This window comes from Puma concolor, chromosome D1 (genome assembly GCF_028749965.1).
Source record: "Puma concolor isolate L17-30 chromosome D1, mPumCon1.1.hap2, whole genome shotgun sequence".
Classification (NCBI taxonomy): Eukaryota; Metazoa; Chordata; class Mammalia; order Carnivora; family Felidae; genus Puma; species Puma concolor.
In genome coordinates, this window is record NC_141676.1 from 14,535,392 (window position 1) to 14,548,730 (window position 13,339).

A 13,339-nucleotide genomic window follows, 5' to 3' on the forward strand; every position below is an offset into this window, starting at 1 on the left:
TTCCTGTGGACTGGTATCACCCTATAAATGTTCCATCATGGCACTCACAAGTATTTCGGTAGTAAGTAAATATATAAGAATAAATTAAAAATATCCTGCCCCAGCTCAAAGTTCTGTGAATGCAATACCCTTTCCAGGATTGTTCACCAAGAGTTCTACTCTGTTATTTACAAAGCTCAGCTCCAGATGCCATTTAAAACATTTATTAAATTAATGAATGAGTGTCCCCTGCAAAGCTGATGCAAGGAGACTTTGTAAATTCACACACACACACACACACACACACACACACACACACACTTGCTTTGCTAATATTATTCTAGTATGTGCATCTTAGATTAAATCTTCACAAACTTTTTTTTTTTTTTTTTTTCCTGCCTAGGCTGAAATATCCATCAGGGATACGGATCATGGGATGTAAAAATCTTTTTTGGACCATCCGTTCCTCTTCATTCTGGCCTGGTTATTTCAGCAGATACCCCCAGGACCGGGTGCTCCAATTATACACTGCACCTCCCAGTGCACATCAGCTTGTGCATTCCCCTTCCTGCCCTCACTCTGGAGAACAGAGCTGGTGTTGTTGACAACTTTACAGAAAATGCACAAATGACAGTTGGACAAGGACCTATACATTGTCCAAAAGCCACTGGAAAGAGGACTCCATCTTTCTTAATGTGTTCATAGCATTATCATAATAAATTTTTTTAAAAAACTAAAATGCCTAATTGATACAGTTTAAGCTGAAAGTAAGATTTAATGACCTAATCATGTGTTCAATGAAAAAAAAAAAAAAAACAAAGGGCGCAGTAAAATTTACATAGAATTCTATTTGTAATAATTGATGATTTTGGCTGTCTGTTTATCTGTGAAACAAATAAACACAGTTTTAATAATGGTCATTGCTGGTAGCTGGATGTCAGGTAATCTTATGTCCTTTGCCAAAAACCTAATTAATTGCATGTGTTGTTTACACTGCCGTCAATTAAGACTTAATCCACTTATGAAAAATGTAAGGAGTGTTGCTCAAGATTCATTTTATTTTAGGTTATTGTCAAGAAGGAATTACAGAGGCACCTTTTTCTGGTTCCAGGAGGAGAGGGCCATGGTTTTACAAGCTTTTTCATTTAAATCTTCTTCCTGTTTTATATATATTCATTCCTTTAGTGTATAAAATGGGCTGAATGTATCTCAAAATATCATAAGCATTAAATAACACATTTAGAGGCACCTGGGTGGTTCAGTCGGTTGGGCGTCCAACTTCTGCTCAGGTCCTGATCTCAGGGTTTGGGAGTTCGGGCCCCTGTGGGCTCTGTGCTGACAGCTGTTTCTGATTCTGTGTCTCCCTCTCTCTCTGCCTCTCCCCCATTCATTCTCTGTCTTTCTCTCAAAAATAAATAAAACATTAAAAAATCAAAAAAATATATAACACATTGAAAAGGTGAAATTATTAGCAGGTTATTAGTTTTGCATTCCTGACTGGATGGACTTTTAAGACAAATCAAAGTATTTCATTATCTATTGACCATTTCACTTTGCAATCTCAAATAATTTATTTGTTGTTTAGAATATGTCATATATCAGTACCTCTCCATCATTGTCCAAATTCTTTCCCATCACAATGTACTTTAGTGAAAAACATATTAAATATATTCGTATCTATAAAAATTAAACTTATTCATGTCACATGAAATTAGATTCCCTGGCCAGCTTTCACATATGTATGTCAGAATAAAAGAGATTTCTTTGTTCTTTATGTTTTCATTTAAAGATGACTTTAATTTAATAGCCTTTACCCATGGACAGGAAATGAGGATTTTGTTTTTGTTTGTGTTTTATTTTCATTTTTTTAAAAAACAGTAAAGAGGAGAGAGGTGTTAAGATAAGAACTGGAATTCAGAGTGAGACAGACCTGGTTCACATCTATATGCTGTCATTTACTTGTCACCTGTGTGACCACAGATTATTAGTTTGTTACTCAGGTTCTTCATCTCCCTAACATGGCTTTAATATTTACATGTATGTGGCTTTAATATTTATATGTTATATGTTATATATATGTTATATATATATATATATTTAAATGTTATATATATATATATGTTATATATGTAACATATGTTATATGTTATATATATATGTTATATATATAAATATGTTAATATTTATATGTTATATATATTTATATATTTATATGTTATATATATATGTTATATATATGGGTATGTGTATACCCATACATATATAACATATAAACATAAAACATATAAACATATACATATAAACATACATATAAAACATATAAACATATTTATATACATATATACAAATATACATGTAAAACATATAAACATATTTATATGGTTTATATAACATATAAACCATATAAATATTAAAGCCATGTAGATGTAAATATTAAAGCCACATGCATGTAAATAAATATAGACATAGATATTTTTATAACCAGGTATATATCTATTTATCTGAGGATGATAGGGACTTTCTAAGATCATTCAGGGTCAACCAGCTCCCTCTCAGGAACTAAAACCTGGTGTCGAAAGAGAAGACGGTATCATTCATGGCATCCTATCATGAACTGGTGTCCGCAGGATCCATCTTTATTCCCTTTAGGGCCTGCTCACCCGGTCATTCGGGTTCCAGTTGCACATCACAGCTGCAGGTCCTATTTGGAACTGTCTACCCAGCCACCTTGGGGCTTATTTTTCCTAATGTTGCCTTCACTCCTGAGCAAAGATTTCTTCATGACTACCCAGGCTGGCCACACTATTCCCATGTCCAGGCCAGATGCCTGAAACTATATTTCTGATCCAAGTCTCAAACCCCACATTGCCAAGAAACGAGTTTAGGTAATCAGTCCCAGGATACCCCATTTTGTGTTATGCTGCGTGGCCCCATCCCAAGGGCCAAGGATGAAATGGGACATTGTTGGAGGAGGTGGTGGAGAGAATGTGATCACTGGTTGACCTGCGGTCTCAATCAGAGGCTCTTCACCCTTCCCTTGAACTTGGAATATACATTCTGCCCACTATTCCCACAGTTTGAACTCTTCCAAGGACATAGACTTAAAGATCAATGTGGTGTTGAGGGCCCCCAGATGGTTTACATGACTGAGCCTAGTTAAGGCTTCTGTATAAACTTTTAAGATCCTGGAGCACAGGAGTGGCAATCTACTCCTCTTGGGGCTGCCCAAGACAAGCCTTGTAAGTCAGTTCATTAAACATTCCAGCTAGCAGTCTGGAGTGGTCTGCCTTTTTCTTCAGTCTCTCCCTACCCTCTGTGCGAGGGGGAGGACAGTTTATGAGGCAACATACACTTAATGACAAAAGAACCAATATGCATTTCCTGTGATGAACCTGTACACTGTGGTGAACATTGTCTGCTCAGTATTTAGGATGAAGTGTTTGTTTCTCATTGTGATCAAGCTTCCAGTCCATTCTTCCCTACTGACAGCCCACATTGCCCAGAGCCCTTCCTCACCACTGAGCTGTATGGACAAAAACCCTCTTGCAAAGATCCTTTCCACTGTAGTAAATGTAACTGTGATCCTTGTTTGTAACCCAGACTGCATTTTCACTGTCAGAAGGCTTTTCTGTCTGATTGACCCTCTCTCCCACTGTTCAACCTCACCTTGGGTTTAACACTTTTTTCAACTTTCTGCCACACCTTGTCTAAAAGCCAAGTCCCAGCAGCCCACCTAACTAAGACCTCACCATTTGTTGGCTACTGATCCCATCTCTGGCTCTCAGAGAATAGCCTCCCTCAGAAACTTCAGCTCTCTGCTTACCAGTCAAGAGATTTCAGACCATACATTCTCCAGGAAATAGTTTATGAGCCAGACGTTAACTTTGTGGATATTTGCAAATTGTTTTTTAATAAGCCACCACGCTTAACAATATCTTGAAACAGTCATGTGTGTTTATAGTAGCCCTCTGGAGAAGGGAAAAAAAAATACTGCAAGAGAAATAGTTTCTGCCTATCCATAGGTGTATAATCTAAATAAAAAACAACCAATAGCAAATGTACTCATGTTGACTTCATGAACATTTACTCAGTATCTATACTGGGGAAAATGCTGTGATAAAGAGGCAAGGCATCAAATAAGGAACAATAATAAATGAGTAAGTCTAGTAGAGGGATAAAACACACACAGACAGCTACAATGTCATATAGAAAATTCTGAGAGTCTCAAAGGAAGCACACTTAAGATTCTAACGAGGTTTATGATGTGACGTATCATCTGTAATTGAAGGAGATATCAGGAAAAAAAACATATAGGAGTTAAAATTTAAAGAAGATTTTTTTAGAGTGAATACAATTAGACAGCTAAGCTGCAATGCACACATTTACATGGGAATAAAAATTAATTGAAAAATAGTCTCAGTAAATTGGATTTAGTTTCTTTCAGAAAAAGACAGTTGTGACATTTAATGGCTTATCCAATGTTGAGAATAATTGTTATAAAATTTAGGATTGGAGGAAAAAGGAGTAAGAATATGAAATATAGGATATTATGTGAAGGGTAAATCTGCTCTTTGAATACATATTAAAAGTTTTAACTTTAAAATGATAAAGAGATAGACATAAACAAGTGATGTGACTGGGCCTGGCTCTGATGTTAGGCTCTGGCCTTATTCTGTAGTTGAGGCCTCATTACCCACAGATTTGGGAAACATCTATATCAAACTGACTTTCCCAACAGTGAGAACCAAAGGTCAAAGAACAGACATTGTTGAAAAAGTCATCAGGCTCAATTTCATTCTTTCTTAAGAAAGCAATTTTCGGCTGATCACTTTCCTAAAGGCATTTTTGACATCTTTGTTCCTCAGACTGTAAATTAAGGGATTCAACATAGGTATAATCAATGTATAGAACACAGAGGTCACTTTGTCAATATCCAGTGAATGACCAGCGCTGGGGCGCAAATAAATAAAAATAAGGGTACCATGGTAAATAGTGACCACAGTCAGATGGGAGGCACAAGTGGAGAACCCTTTTCTTCTTCCTTCAGCAGAACCTGTTTTAAGAATGGCTGCTATGATGCAGACATAAGAGAGAAGAACTGTTAGAAGACAGATAGCTTCCACTAAACTAGCAAAAACTACCAGAACAATGTCATGCATGTAAGTATCAGTGCAGGACAGAGAGAAGAGTGGGGAGATATCGCAGAAGAAATGGTTAATTTCTTTGGAGCAGAAAGACAGGTGGAAGGTATTTGTAGTGTGAATAATTGAGCTCATGGTACCCCCCCAAAATGCTCCAATCACAAGCTGGCAGCAAAGCCTCTTGGACATAATAACAGTATAAAGCAGTGGGTTGCAGATGGCTATGTACCGGTCATAAGCCATGGCAGCCAAGAGGAAAGATTCTGTGTCAACCAAAGAACAGAAAAAATATAACTGTGCAGCACAGCCCTTGTAAGAAATGGTCTTTTTCTCGGAAACCAAGTCTGCAAGTAATTTGGGGGCAATGACGGAGGAGTAGCATACATCGACGAAGGACAGTATGCAGAGGAAAAAGTACATAGGGGTGTGCAAATGGGAACTGGTCATGATTAATGACATCATCCCTAAGTTCCCCATTAAGGTAACAGAGTAGATAAAAAGGAACACAGCAAAAAGAACCCTCCAGAGTTCTGGATGCTCACTAAATCCCAAGAGAAAGAACTCAGTCTTCACAGTGAGGTTCTCCAATTCCATCCTCTGCAGTGCCCTGGACCTCTGCAGTTGTGGCACAAGTAATAATGATGAATGATGGCAATGTTAATAACTTCAACATTCACTAAAAATAACAACAATAACAAAAAAAACAGACAAAACAAATAGAAGAGTTATTCTAAATCCACTGTTATCTAAATCCAAGTCTTGGATTTATATATCTATATATCTATATATATATATAAATATATATATAGATATATATATATAATATATATATATATCTATATATATAAATATATATATATATAATATATATATATCTGTGTATATATATATATATATCTGTGTATATATATATATATATATCTGTGTATATATATATATATATATCTGTGTGTGTGTATATATATATATATATATATCTGTGTGTATATATATATATATATATATATACACACACAGATATAGGGTATTATACATTTCAAACATGCAGATTTTCAATTTCTTAATTAAGTCAACACTCTGCCACTTCTATCACGTAAAGCTATTGTTTTCTGTATTTAAGGGCACCGCCATCAAATCAGTTGTTGAGCTATACATTCTTCGACTCCCTCATCTTCCACCAATGTCAAGTAATAGTGGCTAAACCACATGGGTATACAGCAAGTTGAGTGGCTAGCCTCTGTTCCCGTTTGTGTTGTTTTTATTTTCACAACAGATAGCATTGCCATTCCAGCCGAAGCCCTCTATGAGAAGATTAGCAGAACTTCTGTTCCTTACCTTGAGCTGTGGCTGCCCCTCTGAGGAACAAAAAAACTCCAAAGAGTTGTTCGACATCTGCTGATAAGATATAAAGAAGAAAGGTTCTGCGTTAATCATACAAGTGACTGAATCCCAGCTCTGTCTCTCAGAAGTTGTGAGACCTTGGTCAGGCCACTTAACTACTGAGCTTCAGTTCATCACCCATGACATGACAGTGATAGTGCCTTATAATCAAATTGTAAGTGTTAAGTGAATTTCCTTCCACAGTCTCCGTATCCTCACCATCTTGTTCCTTCACGGTTCTAAATCTGGCAGCCTGGCAATTCTGAGTCGATCCAGATGTCTGTTTTCCTTTTCTGGAATTCAAGCTACAGAACATAGCTAGAGAAATTCTCATGCCTACAGATTTATTAAATTCAATCCAGGGAAGATGATAACGATATCCAGGAATGTGTCCATGCCCTCTGCCAGGAATAATTGTAAAAGATGTTGAAAAAAGGATCACTCTCCTTACCTTTCTATCTTTTTGCCTTTGACAGACCTTACTCTAGCTTAGAAATCTGTTGGGGCGCCTGGGTGGCGCAGTCGGTTAAGCGTCCGACTTCAGCAAGGTCACGATCTCGCGGTCCGTGAGTTCGAGCCCCGCGTCGGGCTCTGGGCTGATGGCTCAGAGCCTGGAGCCTGTTTCCGATTCTGTGTCTCCCTCTCTCTCTGCCCCTCCCCCGTTCATGCTCTGTCGCTCTCTGTCCCAAAAATAAAAATAAAATAAATAAATAAATAAGAAATCTGTAAGTCGCAGAGAACTGATAGCAACACAATACTTGTCTACGGACGTGTGCATTTTGTTGAGTGTAGAGATAATGGATTTCCCTCTTTTCTATGGAAATAGCCCGTTTTTAGTGTATTTGTATATTTATTTGTGAATTTTTTTCAAGTTTTAATTTAAGTTCTAGTTAGTTAATATACATGGTAAAATGTTCAGGAGTAGAATTCAGTGATTCATCACTTTATATATAACAGCCATGTTCATCTTAAATGTCCTGCTTAATGATGAATTCTTGATCTATAATTCTTTGCATTATCTTTTATACCAATTAGAACAGCTTAGGGAATGAATGATGAAGTAAAATCACTGAAAGTTTCATTTTATATTTGTATAAAAGTCACAATCTGTTAATATATCATCAAGTTATCTAACATACCGGGTATACAGAATGTTCTTGGTTTTGGGGGTAGATTCCCATGATTCATCGCTTACATACAACACCCAGTGCTTATCCCAGCAAGTGCCCTCCTCAATGCCCACCATCCATTTTCCCCACTCCTTCAATCCCCCTGGCCATAAACCCTCAGTTTGTTCTCTGTATTTAAGAGTCTCTTATGGTTTGTGTCCCTCTCTGTTTGGAACTATTTTTTCTCCTTCCCTTCCCTCATGGTCTTCTGTTAAGTTTCTCAGATTCCACATAAGAGTGAAAACATATGATATCTGTCTTTCTCTGACTGAAAAAAAAATAATAATCCTTTCCAAAGAAGACATCCACATAACCAACAGACACATGAAAAGATGTTCAACATCACTCATCATCAGGGAAATACAAATCAAAACCACATTAAGATACCACCTCACACTAGTCAGAGTGGATAAAATTAACATCTCAGGAAACAACAGATTTTGGCAAGGATGTGGAGAAACAGGAACCCTCTTGCACCATTGGTGGGAATGCAAACTGGTGCAGCCACTCTGGAAAACAGTGTGGAGCTTCCTCAAAAAATTGAAAATAGATCTACCGTATGACCCAGCAATAGCGCTACTAGGAATTTATCCAAAGGCTACAGGAGTGCTGACTCATAGGGGCATATGTACCCTAATGTTTATAGCAGCACTTTGAACAATAGCCAAATTATGAAAAGAGCCTAAAAGCCCATCAACTGATGAATGGATGAAGAAGATGTGGGACATATAAACAATGGAATACTACTTGGCAATGAGAAAGACTGAAATCCTGCCATTTGCAACAACATGGATGGAACTGGAAGGTGTTAGGCTAAAAGTCACGATTTTAAGTTATATTTACATATATGTATATATAATTCATAAAATTGTTGTTTAACTTTTCATAGCATACAGTTATTTCCTTCATTTAATCTCTATTGCAAACCTTCATAATTCTTTTTAGGTCTCATTCTCTTTTTGGGTCTCTTCTTCTCACTACCAGAAAATGATTTCTGTCTTGTAGAGAAAAAGATCCGATAGCAAGGAAGTATATGCTCAACTTTCTCATCAAGTCATGATATAAGCATTTGGATTCATCAATGGCTTCCTCTCTCCTTTCTTTTCCTTTCATGGAATATCATGCCCTCACATTTTCTGAGGTTAATCCCTTCAACTGTGCACCCAGTTCTGATGTCTGCATCAATTAAGATACTTATACCATTACTACTAATCTTTCCTTCATAACCTTGCAGCACATAACATTGAAGTCAATGTCACCTTTAAAAATATTACTCTGTATCTACTTCCATTTATTTTCTTTCATCTTATTTCAAGGTTTTCTTATAAGTGTCTACACTGGTTTCTACTTTCTCACTTCAGCCTACTCACATAGGATTTTTATCCCAATGACTTAAAACCCTTTTTGTTTCAATTCCAAACTACGTCCTATTTGTCAAAGTCAAAGATTTTTCAGTAGGTAATGAAATTTATTTCTCTATTTCATGTAATACCTTTGACATCTCCTTTCTTCTTTTTTTAAATCATGTTTATTCATTTTTGATAGAGTGTGAGTGGCGGAGGGGTAGAGAGCGAGGGGGACAGAGGATCTGAAGTGGGCTCTGCACTGACAGCAGAGAGCCTGATGCAGGGCTTAAACTCACAAACTGTGATATCACGACCTGACCTAATGGCAGACACTCAACCTGCTGAGCTACCCAGGTGCCCCAACCTCTCCTTTCATCTTAAAATACCTTCCTCTCTTGGCTGTTGTACGCCTCTCTTGATTTCATTCCTAATGTCAACTTGCCCCTATTCAGCCTCCTTCATGCACAGTGGCACTTTCCTAGGGCTTCCTTCTCAACCTACTTCTCTCCTCGCTATGTACACTCTCCCAACATAATTCTGTGCCTTTCCTTACAGTACCAAATAGACAGTGATAACTTTCACATGGGCATCTGTCCGACTCAGAGTGACCTAACAAAGAGTGACATGTACATTTCAGTGTGCCAAAAACTATATTTAATTACTATTGTTTCCTACAACATATGACTATTCTATGATTCCTGTCTTGAACATATATCTGCCACTTCCACTGCTAGTCCAAGTAAGATACCTCCTCTTACCCAAAGCCAAAGAAGAACCATTGATACAATCTGTAAAACGTGGCAAATATCCAATGTTTCCTTCTTTTTTTAAAAATAAAATTTGGGGCGCCTGGGTGGCGCAGTCGGTTAAGCATCCGACTTCAGCCAGGTCATGATCTCGCGGTCTGTGGGTTCAAGCCCCGCGTCAGGCTCTGGGCTGATGGCTCGGAGCCTGGAGCCTGTTTCCGATTCTGTGTCTCCCTTTCTCTCTGCCCCTTCCTCGTTCATGCTCTGTCTCTCTCTGTCCCAAAAATAAATAAACGTTGAAAAAAATTTTTAAAAATAAAATTTAATGTTTATTTATTTTTGAGAGAGAGACAGAGACAGAGGGCGAGTGGCAGAGGGGCAGAGAGAGTACTAGACACAGAATCTGAAGAAGGTTCCAGGCTCTGAGCTGTCAGCACTGAGCTGGATGCAGGGCTCAAACGAACAGACCACGGGCTCACGACCTGAGCCAAATTTGGATGCTCAACCGACTGAGCCACCCAGGTGCCCCTGAAACGTTTCCTTCTTATCATCATTGACACTCCATTATGTAATGCCATCCCTCAATTTCCTCAGTTGAACTTCCTAATTAGCTTCATTTTCTCCGATCAATTCCCATTCTACTTTCAAACATGCTACAAAATGAATTCATAAGCCACTGTAAGAATTACCTGTATAAAATAGATTTTGTGTTACATAGTCTTCTTCCTACACTTAAATATTCCTTGTCCCCTACAAGCTCAGCATTGAAATACCTTCAGTGTTCACATATATTCCCATTTTTATCTCATATACTGTATCTCACTCCAAACACTTTGCTTTAAAAAAAAAAGTGTTAATTGGAGAAAGTGCTATCTCTGAGCTACTAGTCAACTCTTTGGAGTTCTCCCTTCCTGAAATACATATGGCATCCTCCTTAGAAAATATCAACTCTCATTGAATGACAGCTCATCTGTTCCTGTCTACAAATATGAGAGATAAGATTGTCAATTGACCTAAAAGTGGAACAATGGCCACCACTGTGAAGGCAAAAGGGATAAAATTAGAGCCAGTGGCTAGAAGGCAAACGTGGATGAAATGCTTCTTTGTTATGTCATGCCCTCTTTTGGTATCTATGAAGAATGACTACCAAAAAGTAGGCATGAAAAAAAGAGGCTCATCTTTAAGGCCAATGCTAAAATAAGGTTGGGGGTCTGAGCCATGGAGAAGAACCACTTTTTGCTGGACTGATTTGCTACCAAATCCTTTATTTCTAATCACAGAATCAAAGGTAATGAAGAAATTAATTTTTATAGAGAATATTTTCTTACAATGATCTTTCAAGGATGTTATATACGTTCAGATTAAAAAGACTTTCAGGAAAGGAAATATAAATGTCAAATGGAACAATAGAAGGGGAAAGGAATAGAAGATATAAAAGAGTCAGAAGCGTCCAAAGAGGAACCAAAAAATCTGCTCTTCAATGCAATTGGTAGGTGAGGATGAAATTGGGGGCTTCGAAAAGAGTTTAGTAAAATAGTATATTCTGACAGTCAAAGCTCTATATTGAGCGCTAGTCACTTTGTAAAGCATTTTTCTGTTGCCTCAAAGCCACTCCCCTAATCCTACCCCAGTCCTGTCACCTGTGTATTGACAATTGTTCATATGAACACATGACTACAGGATAGAATAAATAGTATGGCCTACAAATGCATTAGCCTCAATTTATACTTCAGTCTGCTCAACTTAAAAAAAAAAAAAAGAAGCAATGAGAGCTGTGTTTATAGTTAGATTTCTAATGAGTCCAATAATGCTGAAGATTGTCTTAAGAATATCATCTATTAAACGTGATTTTTTTGTTGTTGTTGGTGGTGGTAATGTTGCTTTTGCTGGAAATACCTTGAGAAATAAAATCTGTGTTATTCTAAGCATGTGTCTTCTCTGGGCACCTTGGTGGCTCAGTCAGTTAAGCATCCAACATTGGCTCAGGTCGTGATCTCACAGTTCGTGGGGTTCAGGCCAGCATCAGGCTCTGTGCTGACAGTTCAGAGTCTGGAGCCTGCTTCGGATTCTGTGTCTCCCTGTCTCTCTGCCCCTTCCCCGTTCATACTCTGTGTCTTTCTGTCTCAAAAATAAATAAAACATTTAAAAAATTATAGGTATGTGTCTTCTCAAAAGATCAGTTTTCTGTGTGTAAAATAAACGATTTTATGAAGATGAGCACTTGAAATCCTGCCCAACTCTGATGTCCCAGGATTATGTGAAGAACACTTACCAGATCACTATCTTTCTTTCATTTACCTTACTACTCTGTTGTCAGCATCAGTTCATTTTTCACTGGAAAAATCAGTTTTGACAGTTATGGACAGTTTGACAATATTAAAAAAACAATCCATTGCAAGATTTTCCATAATCCATGTGTACAGGCCTTTTATGTCCATATAAGAAATCTGGGCCTCCCTTAGGAAGGCAGTGTTTCCTTAGGATAATGCAACACCTTTTATATTTTGCCTTGAGTCTTCTGAGATTAGCTTTCAGATCTCATTTAGGATCCCAGGAACACACACTCTGATATCCAAATCCCAGTGGGAAAAGATATGTGAGCAATTAAACAGTTCTACTGAGGAATTGTTTAACTCAAAAACACAAAATGAAATGATGTAATGTGTTTTTCTATAACATGAAGAAGTGTCAAAGAAAACTATATTTTTTAGTTTTGAAATGGTAGATTATTATTTTTTTTAATTTTTTTAATGTTTATTTATTTTTGACAGAGAGAGACAGAGCATGAGCGGGGGGGTGGGAGGGGGGTTGGGGGCAGAGAGAGAAGGAGACACAGAATCTAAAGCAGGCTCCAGGCTCTGAGCTGTCAGCACAGAGCCGGACGCGGGGCTTGAACTCATAGACTGCGAGATCATAACCTGAGCCGAAGTCAGGTGCTCAACCGACTGAGCCACCCAGGCGCCCCAATGAAATGATAGATTATTATATAAAATTAGAATACGTTATTTTTCGTCTGATTTAACCAGCTCAAAGCAATTTATCAAACAGCTATCAGAGTATTATTCTATGTGAAGCAAGAATAACTGGAAAGAAGCAAGAATATTTCTATCTAGCTGTTGAAAATTAGAAGACCTTAAAGTCAAATGTCAGTGGAAAACCAATTATGACTGAAGTTAATGACTCTGATATGTGCTAAGTGTGCATCTATGTGCAAGTGAGATTATTCTGGCCATCCAAGGCCAGAATAGCTCAGAGAATTTCTTTAATAAATACATCTACTCTGTAAATATGTGTACCGGACAGTGTTTTGGGTACAAAACAGAAAGAAGAAAGATAACTTAAACTGCACATTTAAGAATTTTGTCAATTACAGAATAGTGAATAAGAGATGATAAAAGAAAGAACATAAACAATTACACAAAGTTTGGAAAGTGTGCGGCATAATTGTAGACCTGAAAATGAGATTTAGAAAGAATGTGTTGCCTCATGAAGAAAGATAAGGCTAGATCTGTATATATACATCTTGGTATTTTGGCAAAGAGAACTATAAGCAGCTTTGAACTTCTATATGCCCAGAA

The 13,339-nt window shown here is 37.5% G+C and overlaps 1 protein-coding gene across 1 annotated transcript; it reads right to left on the reverse strand.

Annotated features, from left to right (window-relative positions):
• Window positions 1–4,781: 4,781 nt before the first annotated feature.
• LOC112864912 (olfactory receptor 5I1-like) lies at window positions 4,782–5,735 on the reverse strand. Its single transcript, XM_025927919.1, has one exon. It carries the CDS (start codon window positions 5,712–5,714, stop codon window positions 4,782–4,784), a length of 933 nt encoding a protein of 310 aa, XP_025783704.1. The 5' UTR covers window positions 5,715–5,735.
• Window positions 5,736–13,339: the final 7,604 nt, after the last annotated feature.

What these genes read in the sequence shown, in the direction of transcription:
- LOC112864912 (XM_025927919.1), bottom strand. Translation starts at nt 5,714, where the DNA reads ATGGAATTGGAGAACCTCACTGTGAAGACTGAGTTCTTTCTCTTGGGA.